This window comes from Atractosteus spatula, chromosome 12, assembly GCF_055471065.1.
Source record: "Atractosteus spatula isolate fAtrSpa1 chromosome 12, fAtrSpa1.hap1, whole genome shotgun sequence".
Classification (NCBI taxonomy): domain Eukaryota; kingdom Metazoa; phylum Chordata; class Actinopteri; order Semionotiformes; family Lepisosteidae; genus Atractosteus; species Atractosteus spatula.
The window spans coordinates 11,688,135-11,707,126 of NC_142717.1; the positions used below are offsets into that span (position 1 = coordinate 11,688,135).

Consider the following 18,992-nt stretch of genomic DNA (forward strand, 5'->3'; position numbering starts at 1 on the left):
CAGGGAGTGCTCACCCCATGGTTTGTGTGGGTCCTAATGCCCCAGTATAGTGACGGGGACACAACACTGTAAAAAGGCGCCATCTTTTGGATGAGACATAAAAGAGGTTCTGACTCTCTGTGGTCATTAAAAATCCCAGGGTGTTTCTTGAAAAGAGTAGGGGTGTAACACCGGTTTCCTGGCCAAATTTCCCATTGGCCTTTACCAGTCATGGCCTCCTAATAATCCCCATCTATGAACTGACTTCATCACTCTGCTCTCCTCCCACTGATAGCTGGTGTGTTATTAAATAAAAATACTATTTTTATTCCAGCTTTTTTTTTATCTGATTGCTTGTTAACTCCTACTGAGTTGACCCTTGTGATTGTTATTCACTGTGATTTTTGTTACATTTAGCAGAATACCTGTTATAACTAGATTTTAACATTTATGTCTCACACATTGTTTTAAAATGTTCAATCACATTTCCTCAATTAAAGCCTGCTTCTAAGGCTTGATTAAATCACCTGATAATTTCAAGCCTTTGTTCAAATGGACCAATTGAATCAAAATAGTGCATGGTCTTCCTGATGGTTCATGCTTGTGATGGCTCAGCTTCCTTTTCAGAGCCATATTTAAGTTTACATTTTTCAGTAGGTTGTGTTTCAGAGTCATATGAAACACAGGTTTAATGTTATGTGAATAGCTGATATCATGACTTTTTGGTCATAAATGCAAAACAGCATTTCATAGTGCAATGTGTACATTCAAAATTTGTGCTACATAATGCCAAATTTTAATACTGTACCAGTCATGTACCCATGCATGGATAAATCAGTTTGTATTGTTAATGTTAAAGTTTAGGGGTAACAGAATGGTTTGTACTTTAACAGTAATTAGACATAGGTCATGGGTTATCTACATCAATGACGAAGTTTTTACTGTAACACTAACTACCATCATTCATAGTGTTCACACTGTCTCTGTTGAAAAACAAGGGTGTCATGTTTCATCCTAATTAAACCTTCAGACTTGTTTGGAACTTCAAGATAGCTTTCCTTAATATTAGAAATAACAGCTGGCTGCGCTGTGCTGTCAGTGCTTGCTGTGGAGAAACGAGTATGTGCATCTGTCTAACTGTAACGCTCTTCATTCAGAAGCTTCAAAGAATACATTAAACTTCAGCGCTTTCAAATATCTGGGTCTCCTGGCACTTTTTTATATTGAAATCCCTACACTGGCTTCCCAAGAATGATCAGATAGACCTTATTCCTGATTTGACTCACAAGGCTTAAAAAAGGTATAGTATCTCTCCTCTTCACTTTTATGACCTCTTACCTAGATATACTTTACCATCACTCTCTGGTCCTCTAACACAAGTCTCCTCTTTATTCCATCTGCTAAATTACAAACTATAGGTGATGAGCCTTTCTATGCTTTATTTTACACAAAATGACGGAACACCTTCCCCATTGAGATCAGGATGGCTGTGATTTTTACAGTCATACGTTTTATACTGTAACTTGTATTATGATGTTTTTAATATAAAATTATTTAGCTGAGGCCTTGCACATCTAAAGAAAGGTTCACAACAGAAATAGTTTTTTTTCTGCTTTCGTTTTGGTATGGAATTAATCTTTTGTTCCTTTGCTGCTGATGCTCAATTCAATTTCTTTATTTAAACTACAGTTCATTTTATAGACATATTCGATTTTCCAGGCTGACAGTAATGCATGATGTGGCATTAGAAACCACTATCTTTTCAGTGATGAGTCTAGAGCCTTAAACGCTACTCAGTGTTATTTTTTTTTACATTTTTACAAGGTTTTGCTTTCCAATGCCCTTTATACAGCGCTTTGCGATAATTTAAATGTGCATCCTAAAATTAGGAGAGATATTTTTACACAGCATAAATTAACCAATCAACACCCTTTCACTGTACGTCACTGGGAAAATCGAACGCCTTTGGCTTTTGTGGCCACGTGGCTAATATATCTGACGTAAAGGGTTAGAGTTGACAAATGAGCATCAAAAATGGCGGCTTCCATAGCTGAAACATGTTTTGTTTCTTGCTGTGCGAATCGTACTCCTAATGTGCTTTCCTGGGGAAGAGGAGGAATTGTTGCCTTCGGAACATGCAATTCTGTAGCTCTGTATCATCCAAAGGTAATCAGATTGTATTGTAAAAGTGAAAATCCTTGTATGATGCACACAAATTGACCCAGAAGTGTTAGCCTTTGCAGTGCAGTATAACTTGTTGCTTTGAACTATTGAAATTAATGTTATTGACTCAGTTATACTTCACGACAGCATTATAATCTTTCTTTTTCACAATTACTGGGTACTGTTAACTTCCGTTTTTAATCTCGGATCATGTCATGTTATAGCTAAGGTCAGTAATGCTGCAATTAAGATATTTCCCTACTTTATGAGAAAATCGTAAACAAAGTACAAACTACCAACACTACTGTGTTTAGATTCTTGATATATTTAGCCTGTTTGAAACGCCCTTCAAGGAAATGATAGTAATATGTAAGATTTATCTTTATTTGCTTACGAAGGATTACTTTGAGGTCGTAGACGGAAACTTAGTTGCATCCCTATGTAACTTCGTTTCCGAAAATGTAACGGCCTGTGTTACAGTATGTGGACACGTTTGATGGATGCTATCGTATGTTACTTATGTCCATTGCAGTAAAGTATGATGCGCCAGTCATACGGTATACGCTTTACTGTTGTCTACTGTTAAGAATAAATGTTCATTACCTTTTTAAAATGAAACAATAGAGGCTGCCGCCAATGCTAACGTTGACATTACCTCTACACTTTCGAAACTAGAAACGCACAAAAATAATTTTACAGACTGACCCAACCCATGTTTTATCTAACAAATACAATAATGTTACTTATGACAAATATTTAGTATTCATTATTTATTGAGTAATATCGATTGCATTACCACTCGAAAATAACCTTCTGGAGAGAAACATTGTATTTTGCATAGCACACTCTCAACTGAATGATTTTTCTAAGGGCAAGATTTCTACATAAAAGTAGAAGAAAAATAATGTCAGTTTTATCATTTGTATCGATATAGTTTTAAACATCTTGCTCATTAAATACAATGCTACCGTTATGTTTCCTGAAAGCCTTTCCCTTTCTGTTTTGTATTAGAGGAGAACTATCTTTGCAACTCTGAATGGACACACAGGGAGAGTAAACGCTGTTAAGTGGGTGCACAGGAATGACTGTGGTGAGTATCATTATATTGACAAATGGCAGTGGCATTCAGGTTAAATGGACCAGTTAATTATCTTGAAGCAGTGTATCCCATCAGGAGTGTCCCGCATGTATAGAAATGGTTAGTTGTGTCATGAACATGAGAACCAGCTGGTTCAGATAACCGTGTAGATCCTCATTGTACACTGTGACCTTTAGATTTGGCTGATTTTGAGATTAAAAAGTCCTCAGAGCGATAAACTTTGAGGTCCCTTACTACATGTCTGTTGGAGAAGACTGTGGGCTACAGTACCCTCTCAGTGCACCTGGTCTCAAAGTGTTGAATTTAGGATTGTTTTTCTTTGCCACTTTGGCAGGTGCAGAAACAGAATTGGTATCGGGAGGGTCTGATAATCAGGTCCTTGTGTGGGAAGTCCAGGATGGTAAGGTATGTTTCACAGTCGGATACCCCTTTTCTTTTACTACTTGTGCATCTGAAGATCATGGGCACCTGAGATCGGGGAAAAAAAAATTATAGGAAGCTACCTGTAGTTCATTTATTGCCTTTGATGGCAACTTTGATAACTGGACAGGTTTTCAGCCTCCATTCTTAGTGTTACGGTATACCTGCAAGCTGAATTTGAGAACGAACATCTGCATTCTTTGTAATTCACATTCTGCTTAATAAGACATTCTTCATTTTAATCTAAGTCTGGCAAACATGAAATTGTCGTTCACTCCTGGCTTTTTCACAATATCAGTACAAAGCCACAACTGAAGTGAAAAGAGATTAATTAATACAGTGCTTCAGCTTTGTTCCGTCTTTTGTGTTGAATGTGCATAACCTTTTAAGGGTTGGGGGTTTCTAAGTCTCCTGGCCTTGACATAGTAAAGTGTTTGGTGGTGCATCCATATTGTTACACTTGCTGTCTGGAACATTTTTAGGCTCTGAGCAGTTAACCTTTTGTGCTTCTCTTTTTTCAGTTCACCAAGTCTGGACAGTGTGAGGGCCACACTCGGGCTGTCTGTGCAGTGGATGCAATTTACTTGGATGTGGACTCCCGCCAGTTGCTCATTGCCTCTGCTGCCTCTGACTCGACTGTTAAAATCTGGATGAAGCAGGACTCAAAGAGTAAGGGTTTTCACACTAACACCATTGTAGAAATCTGCCCCTGGCCTGGGGTCATTACTCTTGGCCAGACTTGAGTGCATTTTGAACAGACACCTGCTATATGTGACAGGTCAGAATTAACTGTTTGTGAAGGTGCTGTCCCCTACCAAGGGGACTGAGGGGGACAGTCCCCTAAAGGGAAAAAATTGTCCCCGAGATGTTTTTTCTGGAGTTAGGAAACCCCCCAAAAATTAGATATCTGAGAAATAACTGAAAAGTGGGGATAACATTATCAGGAATAGCCACTGTGCCATGACTGGAAGTATTTTCTATGGTTCCTGATACACAGGTAAAGGTCATTCATGAACACCCACTCATCGCAGTGACATAGGGTTACTGTTGCTGTACTCAGACTATAAAATTCTTTGTACCTCTGCTGAAACTCAGGGCACTGTGAGGGATACATCTTGTGTGTGTCAGTGTTCACCGGATTGGCCTTTTTCACCACGAAATAAACCTTTTTTCAAATCTTCACTGAATTCCCTGCACCCTCGTACCATGTGACGATGTATGGCAGTATATACAGTGCCTTGCAAAGATATTCACCCCCCTTCCAAAGATTTCGGATTTGTTGAATTACAAATAATGCATTCGTGTACATTTTTGATCAAAACTCGAATGCTTCCAATGAACCTTTTTATGAGTGAAAGAATATAATTGTCATCAAAAACATTAAGTAAAAAATAAAATATATGTAGCTTTCACTACTTCTAGAATGTTTTATTGAACTGTAGGTGAGTTTAATCATGTATTTTGAAGTGAATAAATAAAAGATTTTGACTAGATGAGTAGGGTTTGACAGATCAATGCTCTGAAAGTCTGTGCGACTTGTTTCTCAGCTCTCCTCCAGCAAGAAAATCAGAATGTATCTTAAAAGACATTAATCTTCAACTGATTGCACAAAATATCTTATTGTGTCAATTATGTTTGGTTTTTATTAGGATTGGTATGGCTTAAAATGTAATTGGGATTATAGACAAATTCTTCCTGAAAGGTAAATTCAATATCAGGTTTTGTGCATAGCCACTATGTTCTTTTAAAGGATAATTCAAAATAAGTTGTGCATAAATACAATTTTGTTTAATTTGATCCCTAGCACAGTGCCTCCAGACACTCTCTTTTGGGAATGGGTTCATGATGGATCTTTCACTTGCATTACTGCCAGGGACTAGAGGTGAGTGCAGTTCAGCAAGCTTTGTCTTGCTTTGTTCTGACTTTGAAAGAGACGCATTATTAATATTAGGCCATTTTTTTCTCATCTGTATTTTTACATGTGGAAGATTTTTCCCTTTATTTAAGTAGTTAATTTGGCGGATCTTTTGACCTAAAATTTGGCTTTGCACATTTTATGCTAATAGCATTTTTGGGCCCTAGGTTCAATCTTGGATTCTGGACTGGTACATGTGGGTTTTTGGCCTGTGCTTTTTTTGGTACTCCCACCTTCCAAAGACATGCCGGCTAAACGAATTCTCGGCTTAATTATTTTTTAGAATAATTTTTGAAAAAGTGGTTCCCCGGCCAGAAACCATTATTGGCAACCCATTTAAGTAACTGGGAGCCCACCCTACCTATTTGTATGCCATGATACAGAGCACCTTTAGTGTGTCAAAATGTGCTTAATGTCAAAAGATGATTATTTAGAAACAGTCAGGCGTGCATCTCTTATTTTTCGGTATAAGCTCGTTCAAGATTTCGTAAAAGACACCATGAAGAGGTTGTGCAGTTGTAAATCGTTTGGCTAAATGTCTTCACAAGGTGACTTGTAACATTTTTGACGACTGACATTGAAACAGCTCTAAAGCAACAGAAGAGAGCCAGACACTTTGGCAAGCGGTTCAGTACACTGGCACTAATGCTGGCACAAACCAGTACAAGGTGGAGGTGTCCTTCCTTATCTTTTCTTTTCATTCTTTCCCTCTGCTTTCTTATCTCTTCTATAGCTTTAGCAGTAGTTCTTAGTCCTTGGGCAAATCCAGAAAGCTGCATCTGAATATTGTTAAGTGCCAACCGAATTTTGAATCTTGCTTGGACAGGCCTCTGAATTGTTGAAAGTGGTGGCGATTTTGACACTAGCTTGTGATTTCAGTTCCCATTCTGGCATGCGGTGGTGATGACTGCCGAGTCCATTTATTTACGCGACAGGAAGAGCAGGTATGACCTTCCAACGAACACAAACCAAACCACCTAGAAGAGTGTCAGACCCTCTTATAATTCACAAATCCATTAGAGGCGGGAATAGCTTTTATTGGGGAGTACCCAGGTCATTAATTATGTCATGCTGAACATAGCACATAGCAAAACCGTGCTCTGTAGTGTCGATGAGGTCACCTTTTATCCAGGTTTCATTGTAAGACTGATAAGGAAGAGAGTTCTGCTACTGTTATCTGCTTTGAAGGATGCTGATGCAGTGATTCATCATTTTCATTAGGGATCTTATTATTTAAAAAAAAAAAGATTACGCACTGTCATGTGAGTTCATTTCAGAGTACATCATCTGTACTTAAATTTAATATAGAAAGTGTACCCTGTGAAATGTAAGCAACAGTTATCTGTGCATTTTCTTTAGTTTGAAAAGGCCCTTTCACTGCTTGGGCATGAAGACTGGATCCGAGGAGTGGCGTGGGCAGTCAGGGGTAAGCGTTGACTTTGAGTGTTTCCATTTTTCTGTAGTTTACACTCTCAGAATCCAGCTTTCCACAGATTTATGCACAGTACGTCATAACAGAATTGACTTGCTGTCAGGGGCTTTTGCCTGAAAAATGAAATGCAGAACTTTAACCAGCCACTCAAAGGACATTTCAGAACACTATTGGATGGCATCTTTCTTTTGGGGACATGATTAAGGCTTGCAGTAAAGATCTGCCACCAAGTCTTATATTGTGAAACGTGTTTTGATTTAACTCAGTCATGACGTTGGGCTTTGCAAAAGTGGAGGCTTTGAGTCAATAACTCCAACAGCATCTCAGTAATCTGGGGTTGACTCTTAGGCACTATTATTCGGCTTTAGGATGAAGACAGGTTACATTTTTATATAGCTCTGCCTTTGTGGCATTTAAAGTGGGCATACTCTTTTTGAGAGAGGGGAAGATTATGTTTCTAAAAAAAAAAAATCATCCTTTCGTTAATGTAGAATGGACTAAAGTCCAGTCCTGAATACAATTAAAAATTCTGTGCCAGATCCCAGTTTTACTTATAGTACTTATAGTTATATTTACTTATAGTTTTACTCACTATATAAGCTTGTCAAAATATTTACTTATTTCCTAACCACTCAATATCAACTAATTATTTTCCTTTCTTTTGTATGTAGTGTTAAATTTTTTCATAATGCATGAAACAGGCTTTTGCTCTTAGCTGAAGGAAGATATTCTGTATCTTGTAAAATATTTAATGAAATAAGTGCACTGTAGACTGAGGCACAGTCAATGGGTAAATGTTGTTCTTTTAAAATCACAGATGGGGAAGTTTTATTAGCAAGCTGTGCACAAGACTGTCTGATAAGAATGTGGAAGGTGCTTGCAAAGTCAGACGTCGGTGAAGATCTAGATGAAGAGACCATCAAAATGAAAGAGTTCGTCTTTTCAGTGAAATTGAAGGGTGAGTTGTCCGTGCCTGTATTCCCTTTGTCTTTTCATCAGACATGAACACTTTCTATCTATTATACACAAGGAATTTTGTCTAAAGAGTTACAATAACTATAGTAATCTCTACTATTTCAATACAGTCCTGGGTCCATTTCCAGTCTTGGAATGCCTCTCTGTGGGAAGAGTTTGCATGTTCTCTGCTTGTACATGTTTTTTCTCTGATTTCATTCTGTCTCGAAAAGACTTGCAGTATAGAATTGAATGGCTCCTTAAAATTGTCCCTCTTTGGGTTTTGTAGTGTGGTTTTAAAGCCTCGGTCTCCTGGGACCTTTTTTTAGGGGATGGGTCTGAACCATCCAAGGGATACTATACTGTCAAAATCACTTTCTTACACATCCATAGGATATCTAAAATACCAACAGCTGTCAAAACAAAGTTTCAGTATTACCCCCCTCATACGCACACATGCCGAGAGCAAAAAAGCAGTGTGCGATTTTGTGTGAAAACTACAATGTCAGTGTCATCTGCTATTTTTCACACTGCCGGTCCCAAGACATTAGTTAGCCATCGACTAGGGAAGTGGTGTGACTGTTTCTGACAGTATTGAGTATTGCAAGGCAACAGGTGCTTGGCAAGTCAGAGGGACTGCTGTCGTGTGCCGAGTCAAGTGCTCTTTGACTGATTCGAGTCCGCGGTGACCCTCTGCCAGCTGGGCTCTGTCTCTTGAAGATATTCAAATTGATGTGTCACCAGTCACATTTCACTAATGAAAATCAATTTATTTTTCTAATGTGCTGGGACCTGTAATTAAATCCGTTTGACAGTTTTCCGTCATTCAGTTTTTAGAAACACATCTTGTGGAATGTCTTCAAGGGTGTTCAGAAAGTCCTGAACTGCAACTTTTTGTATTTGAAATGATTAATTCGAGGAATGGGATTACAATATAACAGGGTCAATTTTGAAGATTGCAAGCTGACCTTTAGCAACATTTAAAGCTTTGGGCTGCATCATGAGCAGTTGTCTTGAAACTTTTGGAATGAATGTCAGAAGACTTAAAATACCTGGAGCCAATTCATCAATTAACTACATGATTACTTCTCCTAAAAACATATATGTATGTTTGTATTCCATTTTGTTGTGATGTTTGCATACTGTATTTTGAATTATGTATAGTTCAAATATATGTCTGTTGACCTTATGAATCAAACACACTTTCATAGGAAGAAACTGAAAATAAATCTTTCTAGATATTAGGAGGTAAACTTCTGTTCTAAGTTCAACTTGTTTTTCATAAAGCACTTTAAATATACAGTAATATGACGTCTCTTTAGAATACCAAGGTAAGCAATACTGTTTACAGGAGGTTAAGCAAATTCTCCAAGTACACCAGTTATTCTTATACCGTTGTTCTTAATTTCTGTTTGTACAGATTCTTCCTTATCCTTTGCTGTTACCCTTGAGACAGTTCTGGCCGGCCATGAAAACTGGGTGTATGGGGTGTGTTGGCAGCCTTCTTTCCTTAGAGGTGAGATAGGATGAGATTTAAAGAGTTTGTTTAAACCTGGGCTCTCTTTAACTGTAAAAGCTCAGTATTATAGTAAGTAAATGAATAAATCAACAAGTAAGTAAATAAATCATATAATTTAAACTATGCAAAATAACAGTGATCCAGGTAAATGTGGATGGGGAAATTGGAAATAAAACATTGGGCATATCTTCTGAAAAATGTATTTGTGACCTGTACTCTCAGGCTAAATTCTTTGAGGTTAATGCTTAAATGCTTAGTTTTCGTTTTTTTTTACTACTGATATGCTTTGTAGCAGCCCTTTAAAGTAGACCCAACCACTGTTTGCATGTTTATTATTTATTATTTTTAGAGACCATAAGTGTACAATGTTTACAAATACAGACCAAATCGAAACTTAGCCTTGGCATTAATCTGAATGACCTTGGTCCAGAGAGGAAAGGGTCACCAACACCAAAGTCCTCATAATTGCTTTTAGAGTTCAACTGGTATGCTCAATGTTTTGTATTTTCTACTGTTTTGCACTGAGGTTGCTTAAGGAATAATACATATCTCAATGCATCATTTAATATTAACTGCTTAAACGACAGAAAGATTTGTAGAAGAATAATGTGTTCTTGTATAGCCTTGCATAGCCTTTTCAGCATTTTGTATTCTGCATTGCTCACAAATATAATTTTAATAAAATATAACTTACCATTTAGTGTATAAATGCAATTTCATTGGTACAGACATATTGTCTTGTATTGTAAAGTATGGAGATTGTCTAGGGGCACACAGGTTAGCCTGAGCTACAGTATGGTTTGTTTCTCCCTGTAGATGGCATTGTCCAACAGCCAATGCGCCTGCTTTCTGCCTCTATGGATAAAACTATGATTCTGTGGGCCCCTGATGAAGAGTCTGGTGTGTGGCTTGAGCAGGTACTATATGTGCATTCTGGTTATAGGTCTGATCTAGATGAGGGAGAGATTTTTTTTCTCCATAAATGTCTTTATTTCCTGACATATTATGAAATGCTTATAAGTTTAAAGAATAATTTTGCGTCTTGAGGCTTCATCATCTTGTTGCTGCTTTATTATCTCTTTCTGATTTTCATTGACATAGCAGGTGGTAAAACCACCCCATCCTCCTTAAAGCAAGATGGTGTTTTGTTGTGTAGACGACCTTTGAGATTTTGTCCTAATCTGTTAGCTAATAACAGTGTAATAAAATACCAACTTTCTCTTTGATGCTTGCAATCTTTGACATTTTAAACTCTTTAAACATTTGTAGAGCTCCATTTTGCAGTCTAAATATATATTCAGTTAACAAATCTAGTTTTTGTAATGTTCTTATGATTTGTTACTCCTTTCTAGAATATTCCATGCACACTCAAAGTAAGCAAACCATGAAGGGACAAGAAGATTAATATCACATCTTTGTTGACTTGTTTTAGTGTTTAAATATTTGAAAAATACCCATTTGTTTGATACTGGGCAGCAGAATTGATGTGGAGTTCCAGACAGGATTTACATAACTTTTTGGTTTATATTTGGAAATACTGGAGACCCAGTAGACTAGCCCATATTGCTGTATGCTTCTGGTTAATTACAGCTCTGAAATTTCTAAAGGCTCGAGAGTATTGTGTAAATTCTGTTAAAAAATGTCTTCCTTGTGTTTTCCCCCTATTATTAATGCGCAGATCGTCCAATATGCCCTGTTTCTCCAATCAGGACATGGAGCATCTGTTGTTTTGCGATCATGCTTAATTTAAAACTTGCAAATTATGAAAGTGTAAAATGCAGGCTTCCAGTCACAGGTCTAAGGAAATCTGTAATCTACATTTTTTAGAAATATAGGCAACACCTTCCTTCATTATTTAGAAAATGGCCTTTACTGTGACAGTTAAAGCTCATTTAGACTTTTCAGTTCTGTAGAAAATCTTTATGAAGTTCTTGAGTGTTCTGTAAAGAGCTTTTGCAAGTTAAAAAAAAAAACCCGAAACATTTTTCATTACACACCTGCAGTCTCACTTTCACATGGTCATTGATGTCTGCTTTCCCCATCTTTGGAGAGGTTAGAGTAGTGCTTACCTCCATATTCTGATATCCCTTGATAACAGGTAACACCCATAAGAGGGTGACATTCATAGTAATGTTGCTTTTAGAACTAAATAAAAAGTGTCAATAGCAGTATACTGAGAGGATCACTGCCACAGTGATGTTTGTGATTGAAAAGAATGTCTTGGTTTGTTTGAGATTACATCTTAGGTAAAGTCTACTATAACAGTATACAGTGATAGTTTCTCTTTTGTCACAAAACAATACAGATCTAAGAAAGAAAAAGTCATCTTGTCATTACATCCAAAAGCTTGGCATTTTCAAAGTAATGGGATTTTTTCTTCGTGCACAGGAAGTGTGTATGTCCTAATACTTTACCCAGCATTGTCTAAATGTAACATATGTATACATTGACATACTGTAGGTTCATAGGTTTAAACATAGTATAAACAGTCGCCGTTAGCCGAGAAAATTGTCCTGCTACATTCAGATAAACACGGTAATAAAAGGAAAACAATTGTACATAAGTCTTAATAAGTATGACTACTGAGTAGTTGTGGGACCTACCTGACTTCATAAGCATCACTTTTGTCTGTATGATTTTCAGAGTGGACCAGATATTTGCAGATCTGAGCTCTTTTAGTTCATTCTACCAGTACCTTCTTTATTTTTTGTAGATCTCTAGTTTTCCTCTTCCTTCTGAATTGACATAATGTGGACGAATATATGCAAGATTTTTGTATTTTCATTTGTTGTTTATGCTGTAAACGTTTCACAAGCAGCAGCATTGTAAACATCCCTGATGGTATCTCTGTATGTTTTCTTCTCATACGGGTACAAAATGTTAAGACATTGTATTATAAATTTATATTGTTTCTCTAGAGGTGAGGGTTAGACTACGGATTAACTCTATGTACTATAGTAATATTACTTTGAATACAATTCACAATCAATTAAGCTTCTTTTCCCATTGTAGTTATTGCTATTCAAATATAAACTGGAAATCTCCTTTTCAGTTAATATTTACTACAACTATAGAAATACAGAGCTTTTCTTCACCTTAAATTGCACACTATATGAGGAACCCATTTTATTTTATTGACACAATAAAATGTATCTGCTGCGTGACTGCAACTGTCAGGACTGGCGCAAGACAGATTCAATAAAGCATGAAAAGACATGGCCTCAGGGTTTGTAATGATACACCATGCTAAACAGGGTCATTATGCTGAATCATATGTGATGTGCCTCTAAGAAAACTGAGGTTCAAGATCTGGACTTGCAGAGCCTGAAATACAGACTGATGACCAAAACATCTTTGGGCTCTCAGGGGTAAGGGACAGGATGGGAATGAGGAATTTTATTTCCTTATTTCTCTTTTGTATCTCTACACACAGATATTGTGTGTTCTTTAGCTGTTCATTTGCTTTCCCTCTCAGTGGCTGGTTTTAGAAGTAGTTTGAATTTCTAATCTTATGGAGGAAAACATCTTTACAGATGTATTCTATTCTTCTAATATCATTTTTAATAAAATCAGTGTGATTTAATCTTTATTGCCCCTCACTGTCCTTAAAAAAAAAGTTTTGTAAAATCATACAGACCCTTGGATAGATTTCAAAATGTGTTGCAACTTGTAGTCATGACACCTTAAAATAGCACTTCTCTGTGTGTGCCTGTGTGTCTCCTGGAGCGCAAGCTGGGACAGGCGAAAAAACAAGTTCCTTAATGCAAGAAATTGTATATGGCCCATAAAGTGATCTTATCTTATCACTGCCTTTATCAGGCTATCCCTCCAAACCTAGCAGCCTGGCATGGAGGAAGGTGGCGAGAGATTCCATCGTGAGGCCAATGACAAGTTTGAAAGAGTTCAGGCGACAACATCCAGGATACAGGGTGGCAAGGAGAAACAATAATCTCACAGCCCGCGTGAAGTGTGCAACAAAGCGCCTGCACAAGTGTGTCAAAAAGCTGGTCTAAAAGCTGGTAGTAGTATGGTAGGGTATCCAGTATTTCTTCTCAGCATGGACGGAGCTTGTTAGGATTGCAGGAAAACGATTGGAGCAATGTACAACCCAATACTGGTGGAAAAGTTATATTGTAGCTATATTTGCTTCCAACAAATTTTCGCAGGTCAATATACTTATGAAATTAATGTATTTGTTTCATCTATATAGTTTTGATATCATTTATTGTAACTTATCTTGCTCTTCGATGTCTTCAGTTTAAGCATTTGGGTTTTGAATACATTAAGTTTAAAAAAGGCGGATACATTTCAGATTCTGGGATACCTTTAGAAGGCACTGTATGTGTCGAATTTGATCAACAACTTGATGTTTTGGGTTGCAGTGAGGGCTAGTCTGGTTATTATAATATACAGTATTTTGAATTTTGCAGTCTCCCTAGATTTATGCCTACATTTTCAATGTAAAACCTCATTTTTTTAAACTCATTTACAATGTTAATGAAATACAGCTCGGCAATAACATGAAAATTTCTGAAAAGAAAATAGTATACGAAACATTTTGCTGTCATACCAAAGCTGGTATAAGGTGATTCTTTGTTAAGTTCATTATAATACCTGTAACGTCCCAGTGTGTGGTCCATGTGTGTTTTTGTTGCTATGTTCCACACTTCTGACTTTGATTGTTCTCCCTCCCCCATTGGTTTCTTATTATGTTTCCTTATTATGTCATCTTCAATTAACTCTCGACCAATCAGAGTGCAGCTTATTCAGTATATAACTTGGAGGCTTTCTGATGGGTCGTAACAATACCACAGAAAATACAGCCAGACCAAGAATCAATGAGGATAATATTGGCTTAGGCATTGATCCACTCACCATGCCAGTTACCCTAATGGCTATGCCTCTAAGGCAATATGGGAAAAGCTTGGCAGAAGTGTGAAAAAGTAACCCTTCACACCTCTTCTCTATAAGCCCATATTATGTGCATCTTTGATCACTAACATCAGTGGGCATTGTGACATGTTAGGTTTACAGGAGATGATCTGCATTTGTTATAGATAACATTTGAGAAAGATCATCCACAAGTCTTACCATTTTTGTTCGTCACTAGTTTATATACTTGAAAAACGTAAGTTCTTAAGAAGTGCCTTGGAGACTAAATTTATTTTGCTATGGACAGCAGAGATGCTGGATTTTTCACAATTTGTACCAGCCTTTGCCGCATTTCCGATTAGTCCCACCTGATGTTAATTTCTTATGAAAAGAGACTCATTTTTCATTGATGTTTAGGATTAAACCCTACCCTGTCATGTAAGGAGCTGAGTATTTAATGTTACAGTGAACTAGAACTGTGAAATTACTGGAACAGGAGATTACCATGATGTGAGACATCAATACGGTTTGTAGGAGGGACACCTACGTTATATAACTTGTTTTTAAGAATGTGAACTTTCCTTAGATTCTACTGTAATTTAAGAAAAAGGGTTTTGGGGCTTTGTTACACCTCATTATGATTATGATGTTTGAAAAGTGCAGTACCCATGACCGAGCAAGCCACGGACAATAACATCAAATCTGTGTTGTATATTTTAAAGCTAATGGCTGAGTTGTGGTTACTTCCCTGTGGGTGGATTTCTTCTGATGTTAGATGAATGCTATGTTATCAGTTGATATAATTGCACTGTAGGCATTTCTTTCCAAGAAATGCCTTATTGCAATCAGCTTTTTTTATTATTTTAACAATGAACAAAAAATAAACATTGAAATAACCACACAAAAAAAAACCTTAACCCCCCGCCCCCCCAAGATCAACCCCTCTTTCCAGCCTCCCTCAAAACCCGCTCTGTTCCGGATGACAAGACTTAGGGGTCCCGTGAATCCAGATCAGCAACTAAAGGAGGGACCAGAAATGCTTTCACATCTTCCACACTTGTCTCCCACAGAGACTCGTGCTGCCTCCTTGGCACCAGGAACGTAAGAGGTAGAAAACTCCCATAAAGACCAGGGCCCACTGACACCAGGGAAGAGTGTGAGGTGACTGCTGGCGACTGCAGCATTCTTCTGGCCACTGTCGTGCCAGCCAGCCAAACCCTTTCCTTTAGTCAGTTGATAGTGGAGTCGTCCCTAAGCAGTCATAGCAAAAGGGAGCTCTGCTTCAGCAATGTGGATAGTGTTTTACAGTATCTTTTCCCCACACTCTCACACAGAAAGCTTTTCTACAGCGTGCACCTGTTTGTCAAGGTCTTGTCGTAAAAGCCTGTGATGACTGGTTAACAGGGCCCAAAAACTCTATCTAAAATCTAAAATCATCATGCTGTGAAGTGAATCGCCGTGTGCAGATAAGGCTGTCTCCAAAAATGGCGCAGGTTCGTTGAGGCCTGAGGCCGAGCTGACGCGTTTTCCCCTTGGGCATCGCAGCTGGAAATGAGTCCTTCTACCTCAGTGGCCTGACGGATCGATTAAAAAGAAAAATAACCAACAAAAACGGACACCTCTAAAGCGAGAAGAAATGAAAAATAGGGGGTTGTCTAGCAGAAACTCGGAGTAACAGCCATGTCAGACTGCTAGCCCCCAGAAATCCCCTTTAATTATTGTACTATTTTTTTTGGCCCTTGGTGTCAGCCTGACAGCTATAGTTGTAGTTCTGCACTAATTCCTTTATACCAATTATTTATACAACCAAAACCAGTAAAAACAAAACATACAAACGTGCAGCTGTCTGGAAAATCTCAGTTGTTTTTAAGTGTGAGACCAGATGGGAGAGGACCTGCAGAAACCTGTTTTAGATTCAATAAAATAATAAAGTAACATTACAAGAGACGTGAGAGATACAGTATAGGAATTAAATTATGGAATAATTATATAAAACATCAGTTAAAGTAAACGGTTTAATCTTGGATCTGTTCAGTACAAAAAAATAGGCAAATTTTATGATTTCCCCAACTTTTAGAATCATTAATGTACACAAAATAGGTTAACAAAGGAAATTACTGTAAAGTACTGTAAACACTTTAAGAATGGGTCTTGTCATGACAGACATTGAATCCAGTATAAGAGAAATCCATGTCAGACTCCTGGAGCCAAACATTAAGTACCTGCAATGCTCCAGCATTGGTGGCCACACATCTGCTGGACTGGTGTGTCTTTAAAAGAACTGAAAAGATGGAAAACATTAGATAACACATCAGGTCAGAATAGTGGTGTGGCCCAATGGTCTCAGAAATCGTTATCAGGACTTTAATTGTTAATGGCGTTGATCCACGATGTGGGGTTTTTATAACTCCGTGAATAGGTGGTGAATCTGAGCTGATGTCTCCTTTTGCACTCAACAGCAATTCTCCTGCTGTACACACTCCTGCAGAATGACTTCTGTTTGACTTGTTCTGCTTAAGGCCAGCTGTCTTTCAACTGGTTCAGTTCCATGGACAGGCAACATGCTCCCATGGGTTCAGGATGAAGCAGATAAGGTGGTTATAGCACTCTGTTTCCGCAAACCCACCAGCAATCATGTGTTTTTGATAGTGACAGAGAACGTTATCTTGTGGAAACCCCCTTGTACACTAAAAATAGTACATTATTAGTGACATAAGGCAAAATATTCTTTTCATTTTTTTTTCATTAAGACATTAGAATCGTAGCAATCAGTGAACTCAGTCAGAGATTGTGTTTTTTTCTTAAATCATGAATGCTTCCTTAGAAGCATTCTAAATTATATTTAAAGCATCTTCAAAGAAATCGGTTCTTTACCTTACTCCTCAATAACTGTTTGGTTGTGTAGCTCTGTAAGAGTGCTTATGAGTTTTTGTTTTTTTTTTACTTGAGGAAAACGTACTTTCATAATCAATTGTTTCAGCAGTCTTTCTCATTGAATCGGCCTGCTGTTAAAAAAAGCCCAAAGAAAATTCTTGAGTAGGAATGTGAAGTGATGGGGGAAAAGCAGTGTGAGGCATTGTGTTTAGGTGTATTTAAAATTATATTAAAAAGAATAAAAAAAAGAATAAAGTTGTCTTAGCTACATTATTCAAGGGCTAGTACTGATTATTTTGTGTTCCTTGGCGACCACTAGTGTCACATGTGGGAGATTTTAAAGCGAGGCAAATTTGCTTGCTTATTTTTAGAGGATGTCTCCTTTTCCTGTTTTAAAATGTTACTGTATTCCCTTTGCTCATCTCTGCATAAAATATTGATTAGACACAGCCTGCTCTGAATCTCGCAGGGTCTAAAGACTGAAGTCCTGCAGATTAACGTGCTGCTAAACATAAATTACCACACAGCAAGCCGTGATTGTCTTCGTCATATTTCAGCAACTTTAGCTCCTGCCGATACTTGTAACCCATCCAATTTTGTGTTTGGCTAAAGCGCTGAGTGTAAAATTCAGTTTCCCTTCCAGGTGCGTGTTGGAGAGGTGGGTGGGAACACTTTGGGGTTCTACGGCTGTCAGATGAGTCCAGATGGGTCTATGATTCTGGCCCATGCCTTCCATGGTGCACTGCACCTCTGGTACCAAGACCCGTCCAAGGAGGTAGGATGTCTTTTAAATTGCGGCTGTCTCTTGTGTGAGTTACAGTGTCATTGTCATGTTGTGTGTGGCAGCTTGGTCAAGTTGTTTGTCAAATACTAGTGATCCATAAAAGCTGTGCATTCTGTATTGCTGTTTCAGTACACTGCCCTTGGTGTTCCAGTTTCATATTGATGGGATCTAATGGGTGCAGAACTGTTGATTGTTCTTAAATAGTAAAGATATTTTACGATGTAGATGAAACATGGCCATCCCATGTATATTCAGTTTTATATTTATGCCAATCATGTTAATCCCATGTATATTCAGGCTGCTATCTAAAAAGATAATGGAAAATGCATCCCTCAAAGAAGAAATGTTTTCTAGGGGGAGTGGAGCCCAGGGGTTGTGGTTTCTGGCCATTTCAACAGTGTTCAGGACCTGAGCTGGGACCCTGATGGTGAATTCCTTGTGAGTGTGGGCGCTGATCAAACTGCTCGGCTCTTCACTCCTTGGAAAAAGAAGAATCAGGCAGAGGTATACTATATCACAGATGATAGAAGGTGGCATATTGGTTCTTTTCCTTAACCATTATAGACGTGTCTAGAGCACAATACATTTTCTTTTAGTAACACTTCTTAAACATCTTTTTAAGCATTCTTTTAAGAATCATAGTTGTCATCTTTGACTTCAGTGTTATGAGCAAGGTATGAGTCAGGTGACAGTGAGTAACATCATAGAGCATAATGATTATTAAACAGTTCTTATAGTAATTTTCCAGAACTAATGACAGGTCTGTTAGATTTAACGATCATTCGAAGATGCATGGTTCTGTGGATAAGCCATGTAGAATCAATATCTTGCTGATATTTTTGCTTAAATTTGTTACTAGCTAATTCTTGATTTATCCTGGCATGCTACAAGGATTTAACATCACATTTAACAGTACTGTATATGCTATTTCAAAAGCTGCGGTCTACTTTCTTCGTTATGAGTTACAGCAGGTGATGGAGG

At 37.8% G+C, this 18,992-nt stretch overlaps 1 protein-coding gene across 3 annotated transcripts in view; it reads left to right on the forward strand.

Annotated features, from left to right (window-relative positions):
- Positions 1-1,975: 1,975 nt before the first annotated feature.
- elp2 (elongator acetyltransferase complex subunit 2) overlaps positions 1,976-18,992 on the forward strand; it is a 51,816-nt gene continuing 34,799 nt past the window's right edge. Inside the window, exons 1-12 of one of the 3 annotated variants that reach the window (XM_088929662.1) lie at positions 1,976-2,145; positions 3,154-3,232; positions 3,576-3,646; positions 4,183-4,330; positions 5,466-5,543; positions 6,456-6,520; positions 6,936-7,002; positions 7,826-7,966; positions 9,383-9,478; positions 10,298-10,398; positions 17,871-18,002; positions 18,366-18,515. In XM_088929662.1, coding sequence (XP_088785788.1) covers positions 2,014-2,145; positions 3,154-3,232; positions 3,576-3,646; positions 4,183-4,330; positions 5,466-5,543; positions 6,456-6,520; positions 6,936-7,002; positions 7,826-7,966; positions 9,383-9,478; positions 10,298-10,398; positions 17,871-18,002; positions 18,366-18,515 — 1,260 coding nt within the window. In that variant the 5' untranslated portion in view covers positions 1,976-2,013. The remainder of the gene's footprint in view (positions 2,146-3,153; positions 3,233-3,575; positions 3,647-4,182; positions 4,331-5,465; positions 5,544-6,455; positions 6,521-6,935; positions 7,003-7,825; positions 7,967-9,382; positions 9,479-10,297; positions 10,399-17,870; positions 18,003-18,365; positions 18,516-18,992) is intronic. The other 2 variants (XM_088929663.1, XM_088929664.1) reach the window with 2 other exon arrangements.